Source organism: Mobula birostris, chromosome 22 (genome assembly GCF_030028105.1).
Source record: "Mobula birostris isolate sMobBir1 chromosome 22, sMobBir1.hap1, whole genome shotgun sequence".
Classification (NCBI taxonomy): domain Eukaryota; kingdom Metazoa; phylum Chordata; class Chondrichthyes; order Myliobatiformes; family Myliobatidae; genus Mobula; species Mobula birostris.
The window spans coordinates 23,758,142-23,779,054 of NC_092391.1; the positions used below are offsets into that span (position 1 = coordinate 23,758,142).

Consider the following 20,913-nt stretch of genomic DNA (forward strand, 5'->3'; position numbering starts at 1 on the left):
CCTGATACATCCCCTCCCCTTCCAGCATTCTTAATAACTTCCAGATCTGCTCTTCAACCTTCATCATCCCCTCCTTTTCTCGCGGCATTTACCCATTCAACTGTACAAGACGGGATACCTATCCTAACTCTTCCTTTCCCCAGGTGCTGACTTTGCCGAGAACCTGTGTTCCACCCAAGTTAACCTTTGTAAAAATAGTAAGTGATTATGCGTCTTGCAAAATATATTTAGAATTATTATAAACTTGCAAGAGGGTCCTGCTGCTGAGTTGTTTTGCTCCAATTCTCTAGCTTCAAAGTACCCAATCACTGGTTAAATTATTTAAACATTTTAATTGCTTGCTTTAATTTAGTGAAATAACACTTCTAGATTTGAATAGTTGTGTGCTCAGGGTGATAATCATTTTTGTGATTGATTCATTTGAAGCCTCAGTTATCAGCAAGTGGTAATCAATAAACCTAGCATGAGACCTGTTTCTTAAATGACATACAGCTTCAAGTGCAGAAATTGCAGGGACCCTAGCACAGATATTTTAAACAACCTTAGTGACAGAGGAGAGGTACGGAGGATTGGAGGATAGACAATGTTTAAAAAAAGGCTCTAAACAGAAACCAGGAAATTATAAGCTGGTGAGTCTAACATCAGTTGTGGGAAAATTATTGGAAGGTATTTCAAGGGACTGGATGGACGAATTAAGCAAGGCTTTGTGCATGGTAGGTCATGTCTAACCAACCTTATAAGAGTTTTTGAGGAAGTTACCTTGAAGGTGGATGAAAGCAAGGCAGTGGATTTTGCCTGACTGGACTTTAATAAGGCATTTGACAAGGTCCCGCATGAGAGGCTGGTCAAGAAGGTTCAGTCCTTCAGCATTCAGGATAAATTAGAAAATTGGATTAGACATTGGCTTTGTGGGAGAAGCTGGAGAGTGGACTACTGGTGTGCCACAGGGATCAGTGCTGGGTTCTTTGTTGTTTGTCATCTTTATCAATGAACTGGATGATAATGTCGTTAACTGGATCATCAGATTTGCAGTGGACAGTGAGGGCTGTCGTGGCTTGCAGAGGGATCTGCATCAGCTGGAAAAATGGGCGGAAAAATGGGCTGAAAAATGGCAGATGGAATTTAATGCAGACAAGTGCAAGGTTTTGCATTTTGGTAGGAACAACTAGGGTAGGTCTTACACAGTGAATGGTAGGGCACTGAAGAGTATGGTAGAACAAAGGGATCTGGGAATACAGGTTCATAATTAGGTGCAAGTGGCGTCATAGGTAGATGGGGTCATAAAGAAAGATTTTGGTACATTGACCTTCAGAAATCTATGTATTGAGTACAGAAGATGGGATGTTATGTTGAAGTTGTATAAGATGTTAGTGAGGCCTAATTTGGAGTATTGTGTGCAGTTTTGGTCACCTACTTACAGGGAAGATGTAAATAAGGCTGAAAGAGTGCAGAGAAAATTTACAAGGATGTTGCCAGGTCTGGAGGAGCAGACGTATAAGGAAAGATAGAATGGGTTAGGACTTTATTCTTTCAAATGTTGAAGATTGCGAGGAGATTTGATAGAGGTATACAAAATAATGAGAGGTAGAGATAGGGTAAATGCAAGCAGGCTTTTTCCAAAGTTTGGGTGGGACAACAACCCGAGGTCATTGCTTAAGGGTGAAAGGTGAAAAGTTTAAGAATAACATGAGGGGAAACTTCTTCACTCAGAGGGTCGTGACAGTGTGGAATGAGCTTCCAGCACAACTGGTCCATGCGAGCTCAATTTCAAAGTTTAAGAGAAGTTTGGATAGTTATGTAGAAAGTAGGGATATGGAGCGCTATGGTCCAGGTGCAGGTCATTGGAAGTAGGCAGTTTAAATGGATTTGGATGGACTACATGGGCGGAAGGGCCTGTTTCCCTGAATCTATGACGTTCCCTGGCAGGTTAACATTCTAAATCCCTTGTTGCTGAAAGCTGCTGGTGTTCTACTCCAAATGTTGTCAGTACCTATCTCAGGGAGTATAATCCACTTGAATAGCATGGTCTGCTGCAGAAACCACAGTGACTAACATAAAGTACACGGTACTTGCAGATTATTGTATCACGTCTCGGTAATGGGGAAGAAGTGGGGAACTTGTATCATGCTCAGATATACAGTATGCAGTGTTAATTAGATCCATAGAGAACACTAGTCCAGCATGTAACATTCGCATTTAAGAAATTTTCCTTATTTATAGGTTACTGTTGAACTTTCTCTGAAACAATTGCTTCTTGTTATTCATCCAATTATTACTCCCCAGGCTGTACTGATGAATAATAGATTAATCAGGGCAGCCATCGAGAGTTCAGATTGATTGAATTACACAACATAAATCTAATAATGTTAGTACAGCACTGTTCCACTCAGTTGCATTGTCTCTAATTTTAGTTTCACAGGACTATGGAGTCTTTCCATAATTCTGCCGAGGCCACTGCAGTATTACTAAGCTAGCTGATCGCCTGTTCGATTAATTGGTGCAGAAATGAAGGAAATAAAAAGAGAATCATTGTAGTTATGAGTGACTGAACCAAAAGAATAATAAAAAAACAAAATGAATAGGAACTAATTAAGATCTGTCCACAAATCTGGTAGAAAAAAACTATACGAATCCATGAGTTACTAACAATATGGAAAAAGTTTTGTGAGATATATTGTTTAGCCTTTTCTCTTTCCTTTACAGATCCCTGTCCATCATCAGGATTAAATATTGAGAAATATAATGTTTCCTTTGGGTCTTTCCAGTTAAGACTCCTGGAATGGTGCAGACTAAACATACCAGATAAAACTGAATCTGAATTAAATTTGGCTTTAAACAAAATGGAAAACCATATTCAGATATTAAAAAACAGCTACTGGAAATCTATAGTCCAAGAAATACAGATGTATCCTGAGTATTTCCTATATTTGATGTTTTCACTTTGCATTCGAGTACAACCTCAAATGAGTGGCTGATATATTAGTGAATCCCCAGTATCAGTTGGCCACAGATTTTAATGTGATTTTTCGTGTGTCTCAATATTTAAAGGCACCTTCTATGGGGGCTCCATACCATAAAGCTTTGCATTACTGGGCTATTGATCTGGATCCCTTCCAATCCTACAATGAAATATAAAGAGACAGTAATAGTCACGAAGCCACTGAAATGTAAAAGCTGGTTAATTATTGGGGAAACAATTGTACTCTCCCCTGATCCACAAGTGGCTGACATTTAACTGTTCCCTGAATTGAACAAGCAACCTACCAAGCTCAGGGCTGTTGAGTTAAACAACAAATGCCTGCAATACAATGGATGTCCACATCCTGCAAAGTGCCAAAATCCTTTGAGCAGAACAGTATAGGATTAAAAATAACCTGGGAAGTAATGAAGCTAAATTTAAGTATGATGAAAAACTTGGGGCATTATGATGAGTCTTGTGCTATGTCAGCCAAATGCAAAATGAAAAGAAAATTAGACAAAATCCCACTGTGTTCATGACAATCTTTTGGAGAAGCATTGATGGAACCAAAAACCCTCGAGAGAAAGTTTAATATTTTGAGATTTCTCATGTACAAGGCTGGTGGGTCAACTTGCAGAAACATAAATTATGCATACATTTTTAGAGCTTCTAAGCTTGGCCAGGTTAAGATAGCGTGAATTTGATAGTGCATCCAAATTTCTTTTTTCTTTTCAATTTGTTTAAACTTGAGTAAAGGATGAATTGAAGATCTTGATCATCTGGCATATCTTTTTAGTCTAAATATCATACATAACTGGCACATTTTGTCTGCTTTAATGGACAGGTCAGTGAGGTACACTTACATCAAATTAAGCCAGTGCATTGAGTGGAAGAAAAAAATATGGCTTTTGGACTCCTTCCAAACATCTAAAATGTGATTTCCAAATGATGCAGAGAGGGATAATGTCAAGGTTAGTGGACCCAACCCAAGTACAAAGTTTCCAGTTATCTGAATGAAAACCAATTTGGAATGTATTCCCCAAAGCATCTAAGTTTACTGCTCAACCCATTTCCTGTATCTTTCTCTGCATTTGGAATGCACGCTTTTACAATAAAATCAGTACATTTTTCTACATTAAAATATGCTACATTTGGAGAAGATGTCAAAGCTCCTTGCTGTTTCAATAAAGGAAGACTATTCAATTATATATCCACAAAGGAGAAACATTTCAAAAGTGTGGAAACCGTAAATAAAAGTATCAAAAGCTAAGTTGTTTGGAAGGAAAATGTTGATATTTTCACAATTATAATTTTATATCTGTTTCCATGTCTGTATTCCTATCACAAATCTTTCATTCAAAGCAACCTATGTCCTTTTTTTAAAATGCAGGACCTTGAATTAAATTTCTCACATTCATTAGCACACTATTTTGTCTCAATGTAATCAAGTAATTTCTGGACTTTGGAGGCAATACATAGAACATAGAAATTTACAGCGTATTATAGGCCCTTCGGCCCACAATGCTGTGCTGCCATGTAACCTACTCTAGAAACAGCTTAGAATTTCCCTAGCGCATAGTCCTCTATTTTTCTAAGCTCCATGTACCTATCTAAGAGGCTTTAAAAGACCCAATTTTATCTGCTTCCATCACCGCCACCAGCAGTGCATTCCATGCATCCACCATTCTCTGTGAAAAACTTACCCCTGACATCTCCTCTGTACCCATTTCCAAGTACCTTAAACTATGCCCCCTTGTGTTAGCCATTTCAGCCCTGGGAAAAAGCCTCTGGCTGTCCACACGATCAATGCCCCTCATCATCTTATACACCTCTATCAGGCCACCTCTTATCCTCTGTCGCTCTAAGGACAAAAGGCCAAGTACACACAACGTATTCTCATAAGGTACACCCTCCAATCCAAGCAACATCCTTGTAAATGTCCTCTGCACTCTCCCTATAATATTAGATTATGAGGACACTCAGTCCTCGTTTATTGTCATTTAGAAATGCTTGTATTAAGAAATGATACAATGTTCCTCCAGAGTGATACCACAAAAAAACAGGACAAACCAAAGACTAACACTGACAAGGCCACATAATTATAACATATAGTTACAGCAGTGCAAAGCAATACCATAATTTGATAAAGAGCAGACCATGGGCACAGTAAAAAAAAAAAGTCTCAAAGTTCCGATCAACTCCCGATAGTCCCAATAGCAAGCAGCAAAAGGGAGAAACTCTCCCTGTCATAAACCTCCAGGCACCAACAACTGCCGATGCTTTGGAAGCATCCGACCACAGCCGACTCTGAGCCCGTCTGAAAACTTCGAGCCTCTCCGGGCACCATCCTTTGCTGAGCACCTTGACCCTGCCCTGGCCGCCGAGCAACAAGCAAAGTCAAGGACTCGGGGCCTTCTCCTCCAGAGATTCTAGATCACACAGTAGCAGCGGCAGCAAAGAAGGCATTTCAGAAGTTTCTCCAGATGTTCCTCCGTGCTCTCACATCTGTCTCCATCAAATCAGGATTGTGCAAGCACCCTACTTGACAGACAACAGATATCATTCACCGGAGTGGCCGCTGCGCACTGCATCGCGCCGCCATCTTCTCCTCCTTGGTAATATCCACATCCTTCCTGTAGTGAGGTGACCAGAACTGAATATAGTCCTCCAAATGAGGTCTGACCAAGGTCTTATATAGCTGCAACATTACCTCACAGCTGTTGAACTCAATCCCATGGTTGATGAATGCCAACACACCATATGTCTTCTTAAAAACACTGTCAACCTGCACAGCAGCTTTGAGTGTCCTAACGACACAAACCCCAAGATCTCTCAGATCCTCCACACTGCCAAGAGTCTTACTATTTACATTATATTCTGTCTTCAAATTGGACCTACCAAAATGAACCACTTCATACCTATCTGAGTTGAAATCCATCTGCTGCTTCTCAGCCCAGTTCTGCATCCTATCGATGTCCTGCTGTAACCTCTGACAAACCTCCAGATTATCCACAACACCCCCAACCTTTGTGTCATCAGCAAACTTACTAACCCACCCTTCTACTTCTTCATCCAGGTCATTTATAAAAATCACAAAGAGGAGGGGTCCCAGAACAGATCCCTGTGGAACACCACTGGTCACTGACCTCCATGCAGATTACAAACCATCTACAACCAACCTTTACCTTCTGTGGGCAAGCCAATTCTGGATCCACAAAGGAAGGTCTCCTTGGATCCCATGCCTCCTTACTTTCTGAAAGAGCCTTGCATAGGGAACCTTATCAAATGCCTTACTGAAATCCATATACACTACATCCACTGCTCTACCTTCATCAGTGTGTTTTGTTACATCCTCAAAGAATTCAATCAGGATCATAAGCCACGACCTGCCCTTGACAAAGCCATGTTGACTATCCCCAATCAGATTATGTCTCTCCAAATGTTCTTAAATCCTGCCTCTCAGAATCTTCTCCAACAACTTGCCCACCACTGAAGTCAGACTCACTGGTCTATAATTTCCTGGTTATTCTCTACTCCCTTTCTAGAACAAGAGAACAACATTTGCAACCCTCCAATCCTCCAGTACTTCTCCCGTCCCTATTGGTGACGCAAAGATCATCGCAAGAGGCTCAGCAATCTCCTTCCTTGCTTCCCACAGTAGCATGGGGTATATCTCATCTGGTCCTGGTGACTTACCTAACTTAAAGCTTTTCAAAAGCTCTAGCACATCCTCTTTCTTAATGTCTACATGCTCAAGCGTTTCAGTCCACTGTAAGTCATTCCCACAATTGCCAAGGTCTTTTTCCCTGCTGAATACTGAAGTGAAGTATTCATTAAGTACCTCCGCCAGCTCCTCTGACTCCATGCACACATTTCCACAATCGCACCTGATTGGTCTTATTCTCACACACTCGTCCTCTTGCTCTTCACATACTTTTTTTGCCCACTCTAGGGCAGCTTGAAGATCTTACTACAAACTATCTGACCTCAGTGTTCAACTTTTAATAGATGCTCCAAGTAAACCATAATAGTCTTAGGCTTTATTCCTTTCAGAATATATTGATGTGAGTTCTTAACTTTATTGTTGAAGTTTATCTGTTTCAGTTACAATCAGGACTGATGTTTTATCAACTCAGAATTTACCTCAAAAGAACAGAACTTTAATGATTATGATGCAAATATACAATCTACATGCATACAAACATTAGTAACAATGATATACTTCATGTATACAGTCTGTAATCCTGATTTTAAAGCCAACAATGTAAACCTATTTTGGGCAAAGGATGGTTTGAAATTCTGGAATTTATTGCACTAGTACAGTAGTTCATTAGTCCAAAAAATAATTCTATGTCAATAATTACAGAAAATTGAGAACTATTCTTCCAAGCAATTAAAATGGCATACAGCAATACTGTCCTTCTAATTTATTTCCAGGTCCTTTAATGAAACCAATTATACGATAGATATCTTCACAAGTTCTTTGTGCCATTTCACAATCAGACAACAAGTTGATACTCAATATTTAGGCAAAATTGGCAGTAATTGCTCTGTTGTTATAAGGCACTAAACCTGGCTCAACAATGAAGAACTTTCAAAATTGATAATAATTATTATGTTCAGGACATAATAATAATACATTAACACTTAAAAGTCATGGAAATTTGACTCAAACTATAGTGTAATAACCACTGGGTCATGCTAATAGCTTAACTTAAACATAGCATTTTAGGATTTTTCTTTATGCCCAGCATCAGAGGCAAACAGATGGTCCCACATCTGAAGCACTGTATAGCTCTCAATACATGAAATGATTCTGAGATGACACTGCATTATCAGAAGACTAATCATTGGAAGTACAAAAGAAACAATTGATAGTCTTACTCTTTACCTTTTTGCCCAATTGCAAAATTAATGTAAATAGACGTATCTGTAATACTTTAAAGTGCTTGTGCAGGCTGTGTTCTGTCTGCTTTGGTAATTATTAATTGCTTGCTACCGTTTACGTATAAGAATGTCCCAGTTGTCTTTCCAGCGCAGTGCCGTTAACTCTGATGCTGAAAGAGCTGGGTACCCATAGGTGAGAGGACTAAATGTTTGATACACAAAGTAGACAGAAGAGATCCAAGCTAAGACCACAGCACTGAATGTGTTTCTGGAGACAGAAGACCTGAAATAAGAACAATGGCAGTTTAGAATTTCATACAACTAATGCTAGATTAGAATTAAAGCTCTGTTATAAAATCATGTTCTATTGTTGAGTTAGTTATTGTAAATATAAGAACGTTGAACTGTCCACTCAAAAGATGAGTAAATTATTAAAATATGAAGTACACACCTGAGTACGTGATTGTAAATGTGCTCAAGGACGATAGGCAGGAGAAGGATTTTGAAAGTGAGACCTGGCAGGTAGTGATACAGAAAAAGAGTTTTCTCCATCAAGAAGAAAGGCAGATAATTAACAGCCCATCCTCCAGTACAGACAGCTCCAGCCAGTACCAAATGATCCCAGGAATCTAACAGAAGAAGAATATAAATAATGAGAATTCTGAACAACAATGAGACACCAAATACAGTATACTCTGGTTAATTGAGACACATCAGGACCAGTAAAATTAAATGGCGGCCCCAATTAGCTGAAGTTTAATGGAAATAGTACTATCATGAGTAACTAATTATGAACTTATGAAATACAGAACAAATTAGAACACTACCACTATTACTATGGTACTATAAAACTGTATTATTTCCTAATAATTATTGATGGAGAAATTCATACGGTGTATGCTGCCATGTTCCTTTGATTGACAGTAAATGAACAAAAATCTGTGCAAACACCTAGTGTAGATAATGGATTGCCTACATTGCCTCCCTGCATGAAGTAGTGTCAAAAATCACTGCTTTTTAATTTGGCATTGGTCAGTTCAAATGAATAATATAACACAAGCATACACAAACTATACTAATTAAAAACTGTTCAATCTAGTTTCTAGTTTGAAACTGCTGCATCTTCCAAATCGTAATTTTAATTGTAGCATTCAGGAAAATTGCCGACACCTTTAAATTCTTTGTAGTTCCTAACTTGCTGAAGTGAAGAAATTGTTTCATTTTCACTCCCAGCTGTTTCTCACATTTCTGAGCCTGAATGCTTGAAACCACAGTGAGCAAAACAATTCTGAATTATCTTACTGCTTATTTCTCAACAACTATCAGGGACAAAAGTCACTGATTTTTGAACACAAACACACATAACTAACAATACTTAAAAACTGTTTACTCTAAGTACGGTGTAATGTCCAAAGGCCACACAAGTGCTCATGACTGATGCTTAAGCACAGGGATGACTGGCTGTGCTTTATCTGCAGCCCTCTTTCTCCACTTCCTGTATTGAGAGTCCTTGACTGTACTACTGTGGAGCCAATTGAATTACCACAAAGACTGAAAAGTTAAACTTACTGTATACAAAATTAACATCCTCAGAAAATTATTGAAGTACCAATTAAGCGGCATAGTGTCCCAAATAAAGGAATTTAAAGGAAATCCCAGCAACTTTCTTGATTATCTTTTGCTCTTTAAGAGTTGTCCCAAATAAGTGGCTGCCATGATTAACCAAGGGCCCAATTAACCCGAATCCACTGTATATAATATTATGGGCATATCAGACTTGAATAACTTGATCAATATGAATTTCCCCAAAACTAATAATTAGCAATGTTTTTGACTGTTGAATTCCAAATTTTTCTTTAATACTGAAAGTTAATAGTACCTTAAACCAAAATACAAAGTAAAATAAGTACATACTGGGAGGTTGGCGAAAAGACTATAATCAGTAAGTAATCTTGTACTGTCGTCAAACTCCATGAAGCAAATTTTGCTGGGGAGAACACACGCATGATGCTTTCGACCTGCAGAGCTGATTAAAAACTATCTACAGGAACTTCCGGTAGCGCTCATGGAGTGAAGTCGCGTTCTTGACTCGCTCCATTACCTCTGAGTTTTTCTTCTTATGATCAGCTATATTTTAATTAAACATTAAGGCATCAACTTTTACAATACTTTGAAACAAATTGGGCTCTTCGATAATCGGATGTTTTTAAGGTCTGCTATGTCTAAGAATGGAAAAAACGGGAAGGACGGCAAACCTCTGGGTAGACCGAAAGGTAAGGATTTCCCTCCGACTGAACCACCGGTGACTTTGAAAGCTATATCGGAGCTAATTCGTGAGGAAATTTCAACTAGTTTCCAGAAAATTGCCGATTCAATCGAGAAGATACAAATATCTATTACGGAACATCAGTCGGCTATATCTGATCTTCAAAAATCCACGCAACAAAGTGAGCTCAAGATGGAGAAAATCGAAGAAACAATTAATGTAATGAAGAAGAAACTCGACTTTCTGACCTTTAAAAACTCTGACTTAGAATCCAGAATGCGACGGCAGAATCTTCGAATGATTGGGGTGCATGAAGCTGTTGAATCTGATAACCATAGGAAGTATTTTTCTCAACTTTTAAAAGATGCATTTCCTACTGTATTTCCTGACCAACCACCGTTATTGGATTGTGTTCACAGAGTTCCATCATACTCGCCTAAGTCAGATAAACCTCGACATGTCATTTTACGTTTTCATTACTTTCAAAACAAGGAGAAACTGTTTCATTTCGTTCGATCTAAAGGTTACATTGATTTTCTGGATCTTAAGTTCCGATTCGTGGAGGATTTCAGTAAACCAATCCGGGATCAACGGGTTCGTTACAGATCTGTGATGTTGGAACTCTACAAGATGGATTTAAAACCAGCGCTGCTTTACCCTGCACATCTAAGGATTCGTACGTTGGATGGAGCCCTCCATTTTTTTGAATCTCCATCGGATGCCCAGAATTATCTGGATCAATTTTCACCTTCAACATCTTAATCGTAATTTTTAACTATCTCTGTTGATCGGAGGTTGTGAATTTGTCAGTCTTAATTTTTTTTTGCCCTATATAGGCAGAAAAGTTTATTTTTGATTATTTAATATGGTTGCTAAACTTTCTTTTTAACTGCGTCATTTCTTTCTTTTTCCCAGGGGATTCTGGGTGGTTATTTCCTCACCGTCATTTTACGTATTTCCTTTGTGGCCTTAAATTTTGTAGTTTTTAAATCTATTTTGTTTTGTAGGTTTTCATAACTAGTTTATGTTAATAATCTCATTTTTTTTTGTTTTGTTTACTCATGGGTCTGGGGTTTGTTGCGGTTTTTTTATATTTTCTGGCTTTTAATCTGTTATATTATGTGTTTGTTTTAATTGAGTTATCTTTTTTTTTATTCTTTTACTGTTTTATAATTAGCTGATCTTTTTTATATTTACACTTTTTTTAGGGGGCATATACCGGAAGTCATGGGGGTAGTTTTAGTGCTTGCTTCTTTTGGGCTGGTCTGCGTTAGATTTAGCCTTGGGGTCATGGGGTGGGGGGTGGTGGGAGGGGCTTCACGTTTTAGTTTCTTTCTTCTTGGGCTATGTACATTATTGAAGTATTGGTTGCGTTCTTCTTCCCGGTATCTCTTGTATGTTCTGTTCCCTTTCCGGGTTCGTGGGTCGAGCCTATCGTCAATCCTCCTTGTTGCGGGTTGACTTTAGGGTTTATGGAGTCTATTATTAATTTTGTCTCCTGGAATACTAATGGTCTTAATCATCCTATTAAAAGGAAAAAAGTTTTTAAAGTGTTCCGGAGACTTAAAGCACAAATTTTATTTTTACAAGAGACCCATGTGCGGAGGGGGGACAAACTACGTTTTTTTAAATTCTGGAAGGAACAACAGTTTCATTCGAACTCCAATGCTAAGATTCGAGGCGTCTCTATTTTTATAGACTCCTCAGTTACTTTTATACAACATGATATTATTTCTGATCCGAATGGTAGATTTCTATTGGTTAGTGGTCTACTATTTAATAAAAAGGTAGTTTTGGTTAATGTTTATGCTCCTAATATGGACTGTCCGGGATTTTATAAATCATTATTCAATCAGTTCCCGAATTTGAATGAGTTTTCATTGATCTGGGGCGGAGATCTTAATACCTGTTTGTCTCCAGCTTTGGACCGTTCGGCTCCTCTACGGACCTTACCTAATAAATCTGCAACTTTGATTAATTCACTCCTTTCTGATTCTGGGTCGACAGACATTTGGCGTTTTTTGCATCCTCAGGAAAAAGATTTTTCTTTTTTTTTCACATGTTCACCATTCCTATTCAAGAATTGATTATTTCTTTATTGATTCTTGTCTTATTCCTTCAGTGATTAAATGTGATTATGACTCTATAACCATTTCGGATCATGCTCCACTTAAGCTTTCTATTAAAATTCTGGTCAATATACAAAATAATAGACAATGGCATTTTAATTCGCTGTTGCTTCAGGACTCGGACTTTGTTAACTTTATGAATGAACAGATCGTATAGTTAATTGTAAAAAAAAGATCAGAGGATATTTCTGTGAACATTCTTTGGGATACTTTTAAAGCTTATATTCGTGGTCAGATTATCTCGTATTCTGCTGCTTTGAGGAAGAAGCTGAAGCAGGAGGAGTTGGTAATTGTAGACAAGATTAAGGAAATTGATAAGAAATATGTTATAGCTCCTTCTGAGGAGTTATATAAACAAAGAACTGAACTTCAAATGGAACACAGTTTATTACTTTCGTCCTCGATTGTAAACCAATTAAAGAAAACAAGAAGCGAATTTTATGTACACAGTGACAAAATTGGCAAACTGTTGGCTAATCAACTGAAGTCTAATTATGCTAAATCTCAAATTAATCAGATTTATAACCAAAATGACCGACTGATACTTGATCATGTGGGGATTAATCAAACCTTCTGTGATTTTTATTCTTCCTTATATCAATCAGAGTCTCCTCGAGATTCTAAATATATGAATGATTTTTTAGATAATCTAGACTTCCCTGAGATTTCACAGGATATGTCTTCTATGTTAGATACTCCCATTACCACGGATGAGATTAAGAATGTTATTTTCTCTATGAGTTTGGGGAAAGCTCCTGGCCCTGATGGGTTTACCGTAGAATTTTATAAATGTTTCGCACCTTCATTAATCCCTTGGTTCTGTAGGGTTTTTGAGGCTTCATTAAAACTTGGTAAATTTCCTGAATCTTTCAATAGAGCGTCAATCTCTCTAATATTAAAGAAGGATAAAGATCCTGCTCAATGTGCATCTTATAGACCAATATCTTTATTAAATGTTGATTCTAAAGTTTTTTCTAAGTTATTAGCAAATAGATTAGAAAAAGTACTTCCTTCTATTATTTCGGAAGACCAAACTGGTTTTATTAAAGGTCGTTACTCTTTTTATAATATTCGCACACTGTTAAATATTGTTTATACTCCCTCACAAAATGTTCCTGAGTGTGTTATCTCTTTGGATGCTGAGAAAGCTTTTGATAGAGTAGAATGGCCTTATTTATTTAAGGTGCTTGAAATGTTTAATTTTAGCTCGAAATTTATATCCTGGATTAAACTGTTATATCATTCTCCTGTGGCCTCGGTCCGTACTAACTCTTTAAGTTCACCTTTTTTCCCTCTTTTTCGAGGTACTCGACAAGGTTGTCCTCTTAGTCCTTTATTATTTGATATTGCATTAGAACCTCTTGCAATTGCCATTCGAGAATCTCCAAGTATTACTGGGATAACTCGGGGCTTAAAGTCCTATAAAATATCACTCTATGCTGATGACTTACTTTTATATATTTCTAATCCCCAAAAATCCATCCCGGCTGTTTTAGAGCTATTAGTACAATTTGGTCTTTTTTCAGGTTATAAATTAAATCTTAGTAAGAGTGAACTTTTCCCGATTAATAAACAACTTCCCTTATATCATAACTTTCCATTTAAATTGATTAATAATTATTTTTCATATCTTGGTATTAAAATTACTTGTAAATACAAAGATTTATTTAAGATTAACTTTTTACCATTAATTGACCATATTATTCAACTTTCATCTAAATGGTTTCCTTTATATTTAACTTTGATTGGTCGTATTAATGCAGTTAAGATGTTTTTTTTGCCAAAATTTTTATATATATTTCAGGCATTACTAATCTTTGTTCCAAAATCTTTTTTTGATAAAGTCGACTCCAGAATTTCTTCATTTATTTGGCAAAATAAAAACCCGAAGACTGGGTAAAATACATTTTCAGAAAGCTAAGAGAGATGGAGGCTTAGCATTACCTAACTTTAGATTTTATTATTGGGCAATTAATATTCGACATATGAAATTTTGGTTACTTGACCAGGATATACTATCCATTCCTAAATGGGTAGCACTGGAATTACAATCTGCTCAGGGTTATACACTTGCTCTATTTTAGGTTCCTCTCTTCCTTTTGATTTGAAACGCCTTAAACAGGTGTCTAACCCGATAGTTAAATATACCTTACGTATTTGGTTTCAATTCAGAAAATTTTTTGATCTTAATCAATTTGGGTTAGCGATTCCTATTTTAGGTAACATTTTTTCCTCCCTCTTTTACGGATCGTGCTTTTCAAATTTGGAAGATTAAGGGTATTTCACGGTTTTTGGATTTATTTTTAGATGGTTCCCTTATGTCTTTTGAACAATTATCTAATAAATATAATTTATCAAGAATACATTTTTTTAGATATCTACAAGTTAGAAATTTCCTAAGTACTATACTTTCTTCCTTTCCAATGCTTCCTCCTACATACATTTTAGATACTATAATTAACCTTAATCCATGTCAGAAAGGTGCATCGGCTATCATTTATAATGTTATTATGAAACTTAGGAAAGCTCCATTTGATAAAATTAGGGTAGATTGGGAACAGGAATTGGGGTTTATCATTTCCGTGGATGACTGGGGGCAGATTTTACAATTAGTCAATACTTCCTCTATCTGTGCTAAACATTCCCTAATTCAATTTAAAGTTGTTCATAGAGCACATATGTCCAAAGATAAATTAGCTCGCTTTTATTCTCATATTAATCCTTTTTGTGATAGATGTCCGGGGCAGATAGCCTCTTTAACTCATATGTTTTGGTCTTGCCCTACTCTGGAAACTTTTTGGAGAGACATTTTTAATATTATCTCCAAGGTATTGAATATAGATATCTCTCCTCACCCTATTACTGCTATCTTTGGACTACCTAAAATTTCCAGTAATCTTTCTCCTTCAGCCCGTAGAATGATTGCATTTCTTACTTTAATGGCGAAAAGATGTATTTTACAACATTGGAAAGAGCTTAATGCTCCAAATACCTTTTTTTGGTTTCCTCAGACGATATTATGCTTGAATTTGGAGAAAATTAGAAGCAATCTTTATGACTCCTCATTTAAATTTGAACAGACCTGGAGATCTTTTATTCAATATTTTCATTTAATGTAATATATACCCTTCTTTTTTTTTTACTGTTTTTAATAGAGGTCGGGATTGAGGACGTGATTTTAAGTCTTTTTAACTCTGTTTGGTTTCAAGTTAGCCCATTGCTTTGCTTTGCTTTTAGTTAGTTGCACGGTGGTTTTTTTTTGGGGGGGGGGTTTCCTTTTCTCTATTGATATATATATATAAAAATTAGTATACTATTACGTTACCTTGGTATGTTATGTTTAAATTACATTGTTTGTATCATTTTTTTTGTATTAATATCTTCTGTAATTTTATTATATTCTAACAGTGTATTAGTGCCTATATGGCTTACTTTTTTGTATACTTATTCAATAAAAAGATTTAAAAAGAAAAACTGTCTACAACATGGTAAATAATTACATGACTCACTGCTGTTTAACTTCTATATTGTCAACAAATAGCAGCAACCTTGTAGGTATTGGACTAGACAAGTTAAACTATAAAGCTAAGTGGCATGGTCACATTCTGGCAGAGTGTTAATGAGTTTAAATTTATCTCACACATAACACCAGTTTTAATTTTATTTTTAAAGGCTTGCCCTCAAGATCGGACAGTTCTGTCAAAGTCATCTCTAGAGAAGATCCCTATTTACACTATTTTCGCTTTTTGTTAAAAAAAATGGAATTTGAGAGTCCACTGAATTTGCAAACCACATATGGATGCCAACTGCCTTCTCTGAATGACATTCAGGAATGAGTTCTTAAAAAAAAATCCCAAAATGATAAACTCAATTTTATAAGTTGCCACAATTGGACTGGAACTTCATAGCTGTAAATATTTTAGTACTTTAACCACTACTAATGTTGCACTTCCAAGACGAATGTAGACTAAGGCAGATAGATACATTATCACTTTTAAAATAGTGCAAATATCCCCTTTGATAAAATAAACGAGTTTCTGGTTCTACATATGACTGAGAGCAACGACTAAACAAACAACTAAGTTACCCTCACACTGGGAGTGCTGCACTAATTCAAATAAAGAGTTAAATTGAAACTATAACTATTCCTTCAGATTGATGTATCCTATAGTCACTATTTTGAAGCAGCAGGTTAAACTCTCCCCCCATGTACCCCACACACCCCTCACTGATATTTGCACTTCAACATCAACCTCAATCAAATAGCTTATCTGGTATCTACCACATTTGCTGTTTTAGGGACATTGCTGTGTGCAGAACCAGCAGATGCAAAGAGCTTTGGGATCTGAGGTCACCGAGTTTGTTTTGAAACAAGATATTGTTTCTTGTTACTTGAAGGAAAAACACTTACCTGTAAACGTACTGTTCAGAAAATATCAATTTTTCAAAAAGCTTACCTTGTGGAATTGTGTAGATTCTCCTGCGCTGGTGTAGTAGATACCAGAAGAAGAGTGTTGTATAAACAAGAATTCCAACAGTTGCTGTTGACCACGTTGCTATATTTCCAATCAACTGGATCTGTGCCTGCGGAATAGTCAAAACAGTAAAGTAATACCAATAATTTTACATGTTCAAGATGATAGTGCTAATAAGGCTAATAAAGTAAGCTCTTCGTATTCCTGGAATTATACTATAACCATATAACAATTACAGCACAGAAACAGGCCATCTCGGCCCTTCTAGCCCGTGCTGAACTCTTACTCTCACCTAGCCCCACCGAACTGCACTCAGCCCATAACCCTCCATTCCTTTCCTGTCCATATAGCTATCCAATTTACTGATTGGACTTGAATCATGTATTCATTCAAATTGAAAATGCTGTCTAAAATTGCTTCATGGAGTTAAATCTGCATAGGAATGCAAAATAAACAAAGTGAACTAATTAAAGGAACACAGTTCTTTCGCACTTTACCCAGCTACATCACTCTGCCTTCGATCGGCTGAAGTAGGACTCACGCTTATTATCTTCCTCATTCAGTCTCGGATCTCAGTTAAATTTTGTAGGGAATTTAGACAATTAGAATTAACACCACTGGCATATGTCATGAAATTTATTGTTTTGCAGCAGCAGTATATTGCAATACATAATAATTAAAACATATAAATTACCATAAAATATATATATAAAAAATTAAGTAGTGCAAAAAGGGAGGGAAAAATGGTGAGGTAGTGTACATGGGTTCATTTTCCATTCAGAAATCTGATGGTGGAGGGGAGGAAGCTGTACCTGAAATGTTGAATATGTGTCTTCAGTCTCCTCGAGAATAGCAATGAGAAAAGGGCATGTCCTCGATGGATGCCGCCTTTTTGAGGCATTGCCTTTCGAATGTATCCTCAATGCTGGTGAGCCTAGTGCTCATGATGGCGCTGGCTGAGTTTACAACTTTCTGCAACCTTTAAACGACTTAAAGCAAAAGTTGCTTATTGAAGTATCCACGTCTGTGACTGTGGATTTAAGCTGTAGTAGTCCTAAACGGGAATATTTGATGACTCCCTTCAGAGCTACATGCAAACAGTCACCACTTACTGGCACCATAATGAGCTAATGGTGACAAAGGTATTCCCACTAAATGAAGGAGTGCATCTAAGGGAGAGAGAAGTACCTGCAGAGAGGCTCATTCCCATCGGAAATTTCTGATCAACGTAATCAAAAGGAAAAAAGTTCTAAGCTACCACAGTTCATCTTTCGTTGTTAAGTTAGATACAGAACAACTGCAAGGTTGGTAATAATCATTTCCTCAGTATAGTTTGTGGTGTAACCAAGGAAATAAATTTGTATCAATTTTGGAAGCAAATATGCTTTAGTCTCAGCTAATAAGATATTATCTTCTATACACAAAATGATGGAGGAACTCAACTTTTTCTCTCCAGTCCTGCTGAAAGGTTTCGGCCCAAAACATCAACTGTACTTTTTTCCATAGATGCTGCCTGCTGAGTTCCTCCAGCATTTTTAGTGTGTTGCTTGGATTTCCAGAATCTGCAGACTTACTCTTGTTTACTGTCTTCTATAGACTGCCTGGCTTTTTACTCCAAAATGCTAATATATATACATCTGTATGTATAAAAAGGTAAAGGCTATAAACAAGAAGTACAGAAACAAACTGCCAATATCACAAATAAGTTTTTTCAATAAATCAGTACATTGGTGCTGGGGTGGAGCCAGTAAGCAATATTGGTGTCCATGTTTATCCACTCTAGAGGGGAAGAACTGTACTTGTGTTCAGTCTCTTCATTCTTCAACATCAACATCTTCAGCTGAAGAAAATAAAAACAAGAGTTGTATTAGAAAGAATTTACCACACAGATACAGATGAGTCAGTATGTACTAGTAATCCCACCTAATTTAAGTTTAAACTTACCTCAATAGGCATCTAAAGATGTATTTATACTCAAAGGAGATTGACAGTTCAATTGCCTTACAGTTAAGATCTATGCTTGTCTGATAATGTTCCATCATTTAAGCTTGGGATACTAATTTAAAAGAATCAGGAGTGAAAAATATCAATAGGATCTACTGCTCATTTCATTAGCTGGCACTTGTCAGATTTGGAAGTCCAGAGCTTTGGCCAGGTTCATATGCTACCTGAGATAGTTAATTTAAGAATTGAGGGTATATCAACAATACTTTCATATAATTCCTTGCATTTACAATGCCCTGGAAGATTATTCAGCCCCACAACAACTTTCACATTTTACTGTCTCATTTTCTAAATTTTAAAATATATTGAACTAGGATTTTAAGTTAATCTACAAAACATCGTGCATCATGTCAAAGCAAAAGAAAAACTCCAAGCCCTATCAACAATTCACTAAAAATTGAAAGCCAAAATTATGTTTGAAGTTGTAGTCATCCCCTTTGTAATTACTGCACTAACTTTCCTCAAGTGCAATACTGTATACTACCTTACCTACTCACCCAATTTGCTGATGTAGAATATTCAAGGATCACTTATTTTCAATGAATTCATAAGAATAAATATACAGGTGTCCCCCGCCATCTGAAGGCAGAGCGTTCCTATGAAACGGTTCATGAGCCGAAATGTTGTAAAGCGAAGAAGCAATTACCATTTATTTATATGGGAAAATTTTGTGAGCGTTTGCAGACCCAAAAATATCCTACCAAATCATACCAAATAACACATAAAACCTAAAATAACAGTAACATATAGTAAAAGCAGGAATAATATGATAAATACACAGCCTATATAAAGTAGAAATACTTTTCCACTATCATTGCCGGCACTGTTTGCCGAAGCGAAAATCTCACGCAAGCGCTGTTGGCAAAAACACTCTCTCCAGTAACCTTTAAGCTATGAAGCTGCCAAATCATACCAAATAACACGTAAAAATACACAGCCTATATAAAGTAGAAATAATGTATGTACAGTGTAGTATCACTTACTGGAATTGGGAAAGCACAGAGCACACTGATGATGGTGTGTTAGACTGAATCGTCGCAGGCTGGGGTGGTGCAGTGGCCTCCATCCTCCAGGCCGCCAACCGATACATTGCTGCGAAGCATGCAGGGGTCCAGTGGTAGCCGGAAGGCACACAGCACATCTTTAAGAAAAAAGCCGAAATAAACATGCTAATTAATTACGTGCCGCCCAACACGTAACTGTCGGCCCAGATCAGTGCCGATTGCATCGCCTCTGATCTGGGCCAACATTTATGTGTCAGGCGGCACCTAATTAATTAACATGTTTATTTCAGCTTTTTTCTTAAAGATGTGTTGTGTGCCTCCCAGCTACCGCTGCATTCTCCGCAAATCGGTATTTGTCTGCGGCCCAGGGGTTGGGGTGGTGAGACACTGGGGTGTCATCTCATTGTCGTCTGTTTCCATTAGAGCAGGCAGCTCATTTTCTCCTATGACTGCCCGCCTCGATGTCGAAGGTCGAGGTTCATCGTCTGCTGTGGCTGATGTGGAAGGCTTGCTTGACTGCTGAGCCTCGTGCATTTTTCTATCATACAGTTCTTTGTAAATACTCAAACCATCCTGCAAATATCCCCTAAACCTACGCACCCTTTCAAAGTTAAAGTCGTACTTTATCATTGCAGTGAAAATCTCAAGCAGTTGCTTCACGTTCATTTTGCTACTGCATTCGGTTTCGATTGTTATCCTTTCCTCTTCCAATTGCATCAGCTCTTCATCTATCAGTTCTTGGTCATGGGATGCCAAAACCTCTTCAACATCATCTTCATCAGCTTCCACAAGCCAAACTCACGTTGTCCTTACTTCGTTCATCACGATCAAAACACTTAATTATGTCTAGTTTTACGCTGTGTAACACCCTTACGAGCTCTTTCAGGCTTTTCCAATACCTCAGATCTCATCTTGCAAACGGTTGCTCACTGGCACGTGTTAAAGCAATGCTGTTCCGAATCTGGGGGAGAGCGGCTGCTCGGGGCGCGTGCTGCCTTTTATCACGCGCTGATTTTTTCGCACGCTGATTTTTTATCGCGCGCTGATCTTTTTCGTAACAGTGAAAACACCTGTTAGCGAAAACAGGGTACTAATGTAGGTTTTTCGTAACAGTGAGGTTTTGTAAAGCGAATGTTCGAAAAGCAGGGGACACCTGTACCACCTTTCTGTAAGGTCCAACTATATGGTA

General features: G+C 37.4%; 1 protein-coding gene across 4 annotated transcripts in view; it reads right to left on the reverse strand.

Moving 5' to 3' along the window:
- Positions 1 to 7,099: 7,099 nt before the first annotated feature.
- The window catches only part of pomt1 (protein-O-mannosyltransferase 1), a 62,802-nt gene continuing 48,988 nt past the window's right edge, over positions 7,100 to 20,913 (reverse strand). For all 4 annotated transcript variants that reach the window (XM_072240316.1, XM_072240315.1, XM_072240318.1 and 1 more), the window contains 4 exons: positions 18,443 to 18,556; positions 16,699 to 16,825; positions 8,298 to 8,475; positions 7,100 to 8,129 (listed from right to left, as the gene is read on the reverse strand). In XM_072240316.1, the coding sequence (XP_072096417.1) occupies positions 7,955 to 8,129; positions 8,298 to 8,475; positions 16,699 to 16,825; positions 18,443 to 18,556 (594 nt within the window). In that variant the 3' untranslated portion in view covers positions 7,100 to 7,954. The remainder of the gene's footprint in view (positions 8,130 to 8,297; positions 8,476 to 16,698; positions 16,826 to 18,442; positions 18,557 to 20,913) is intronic.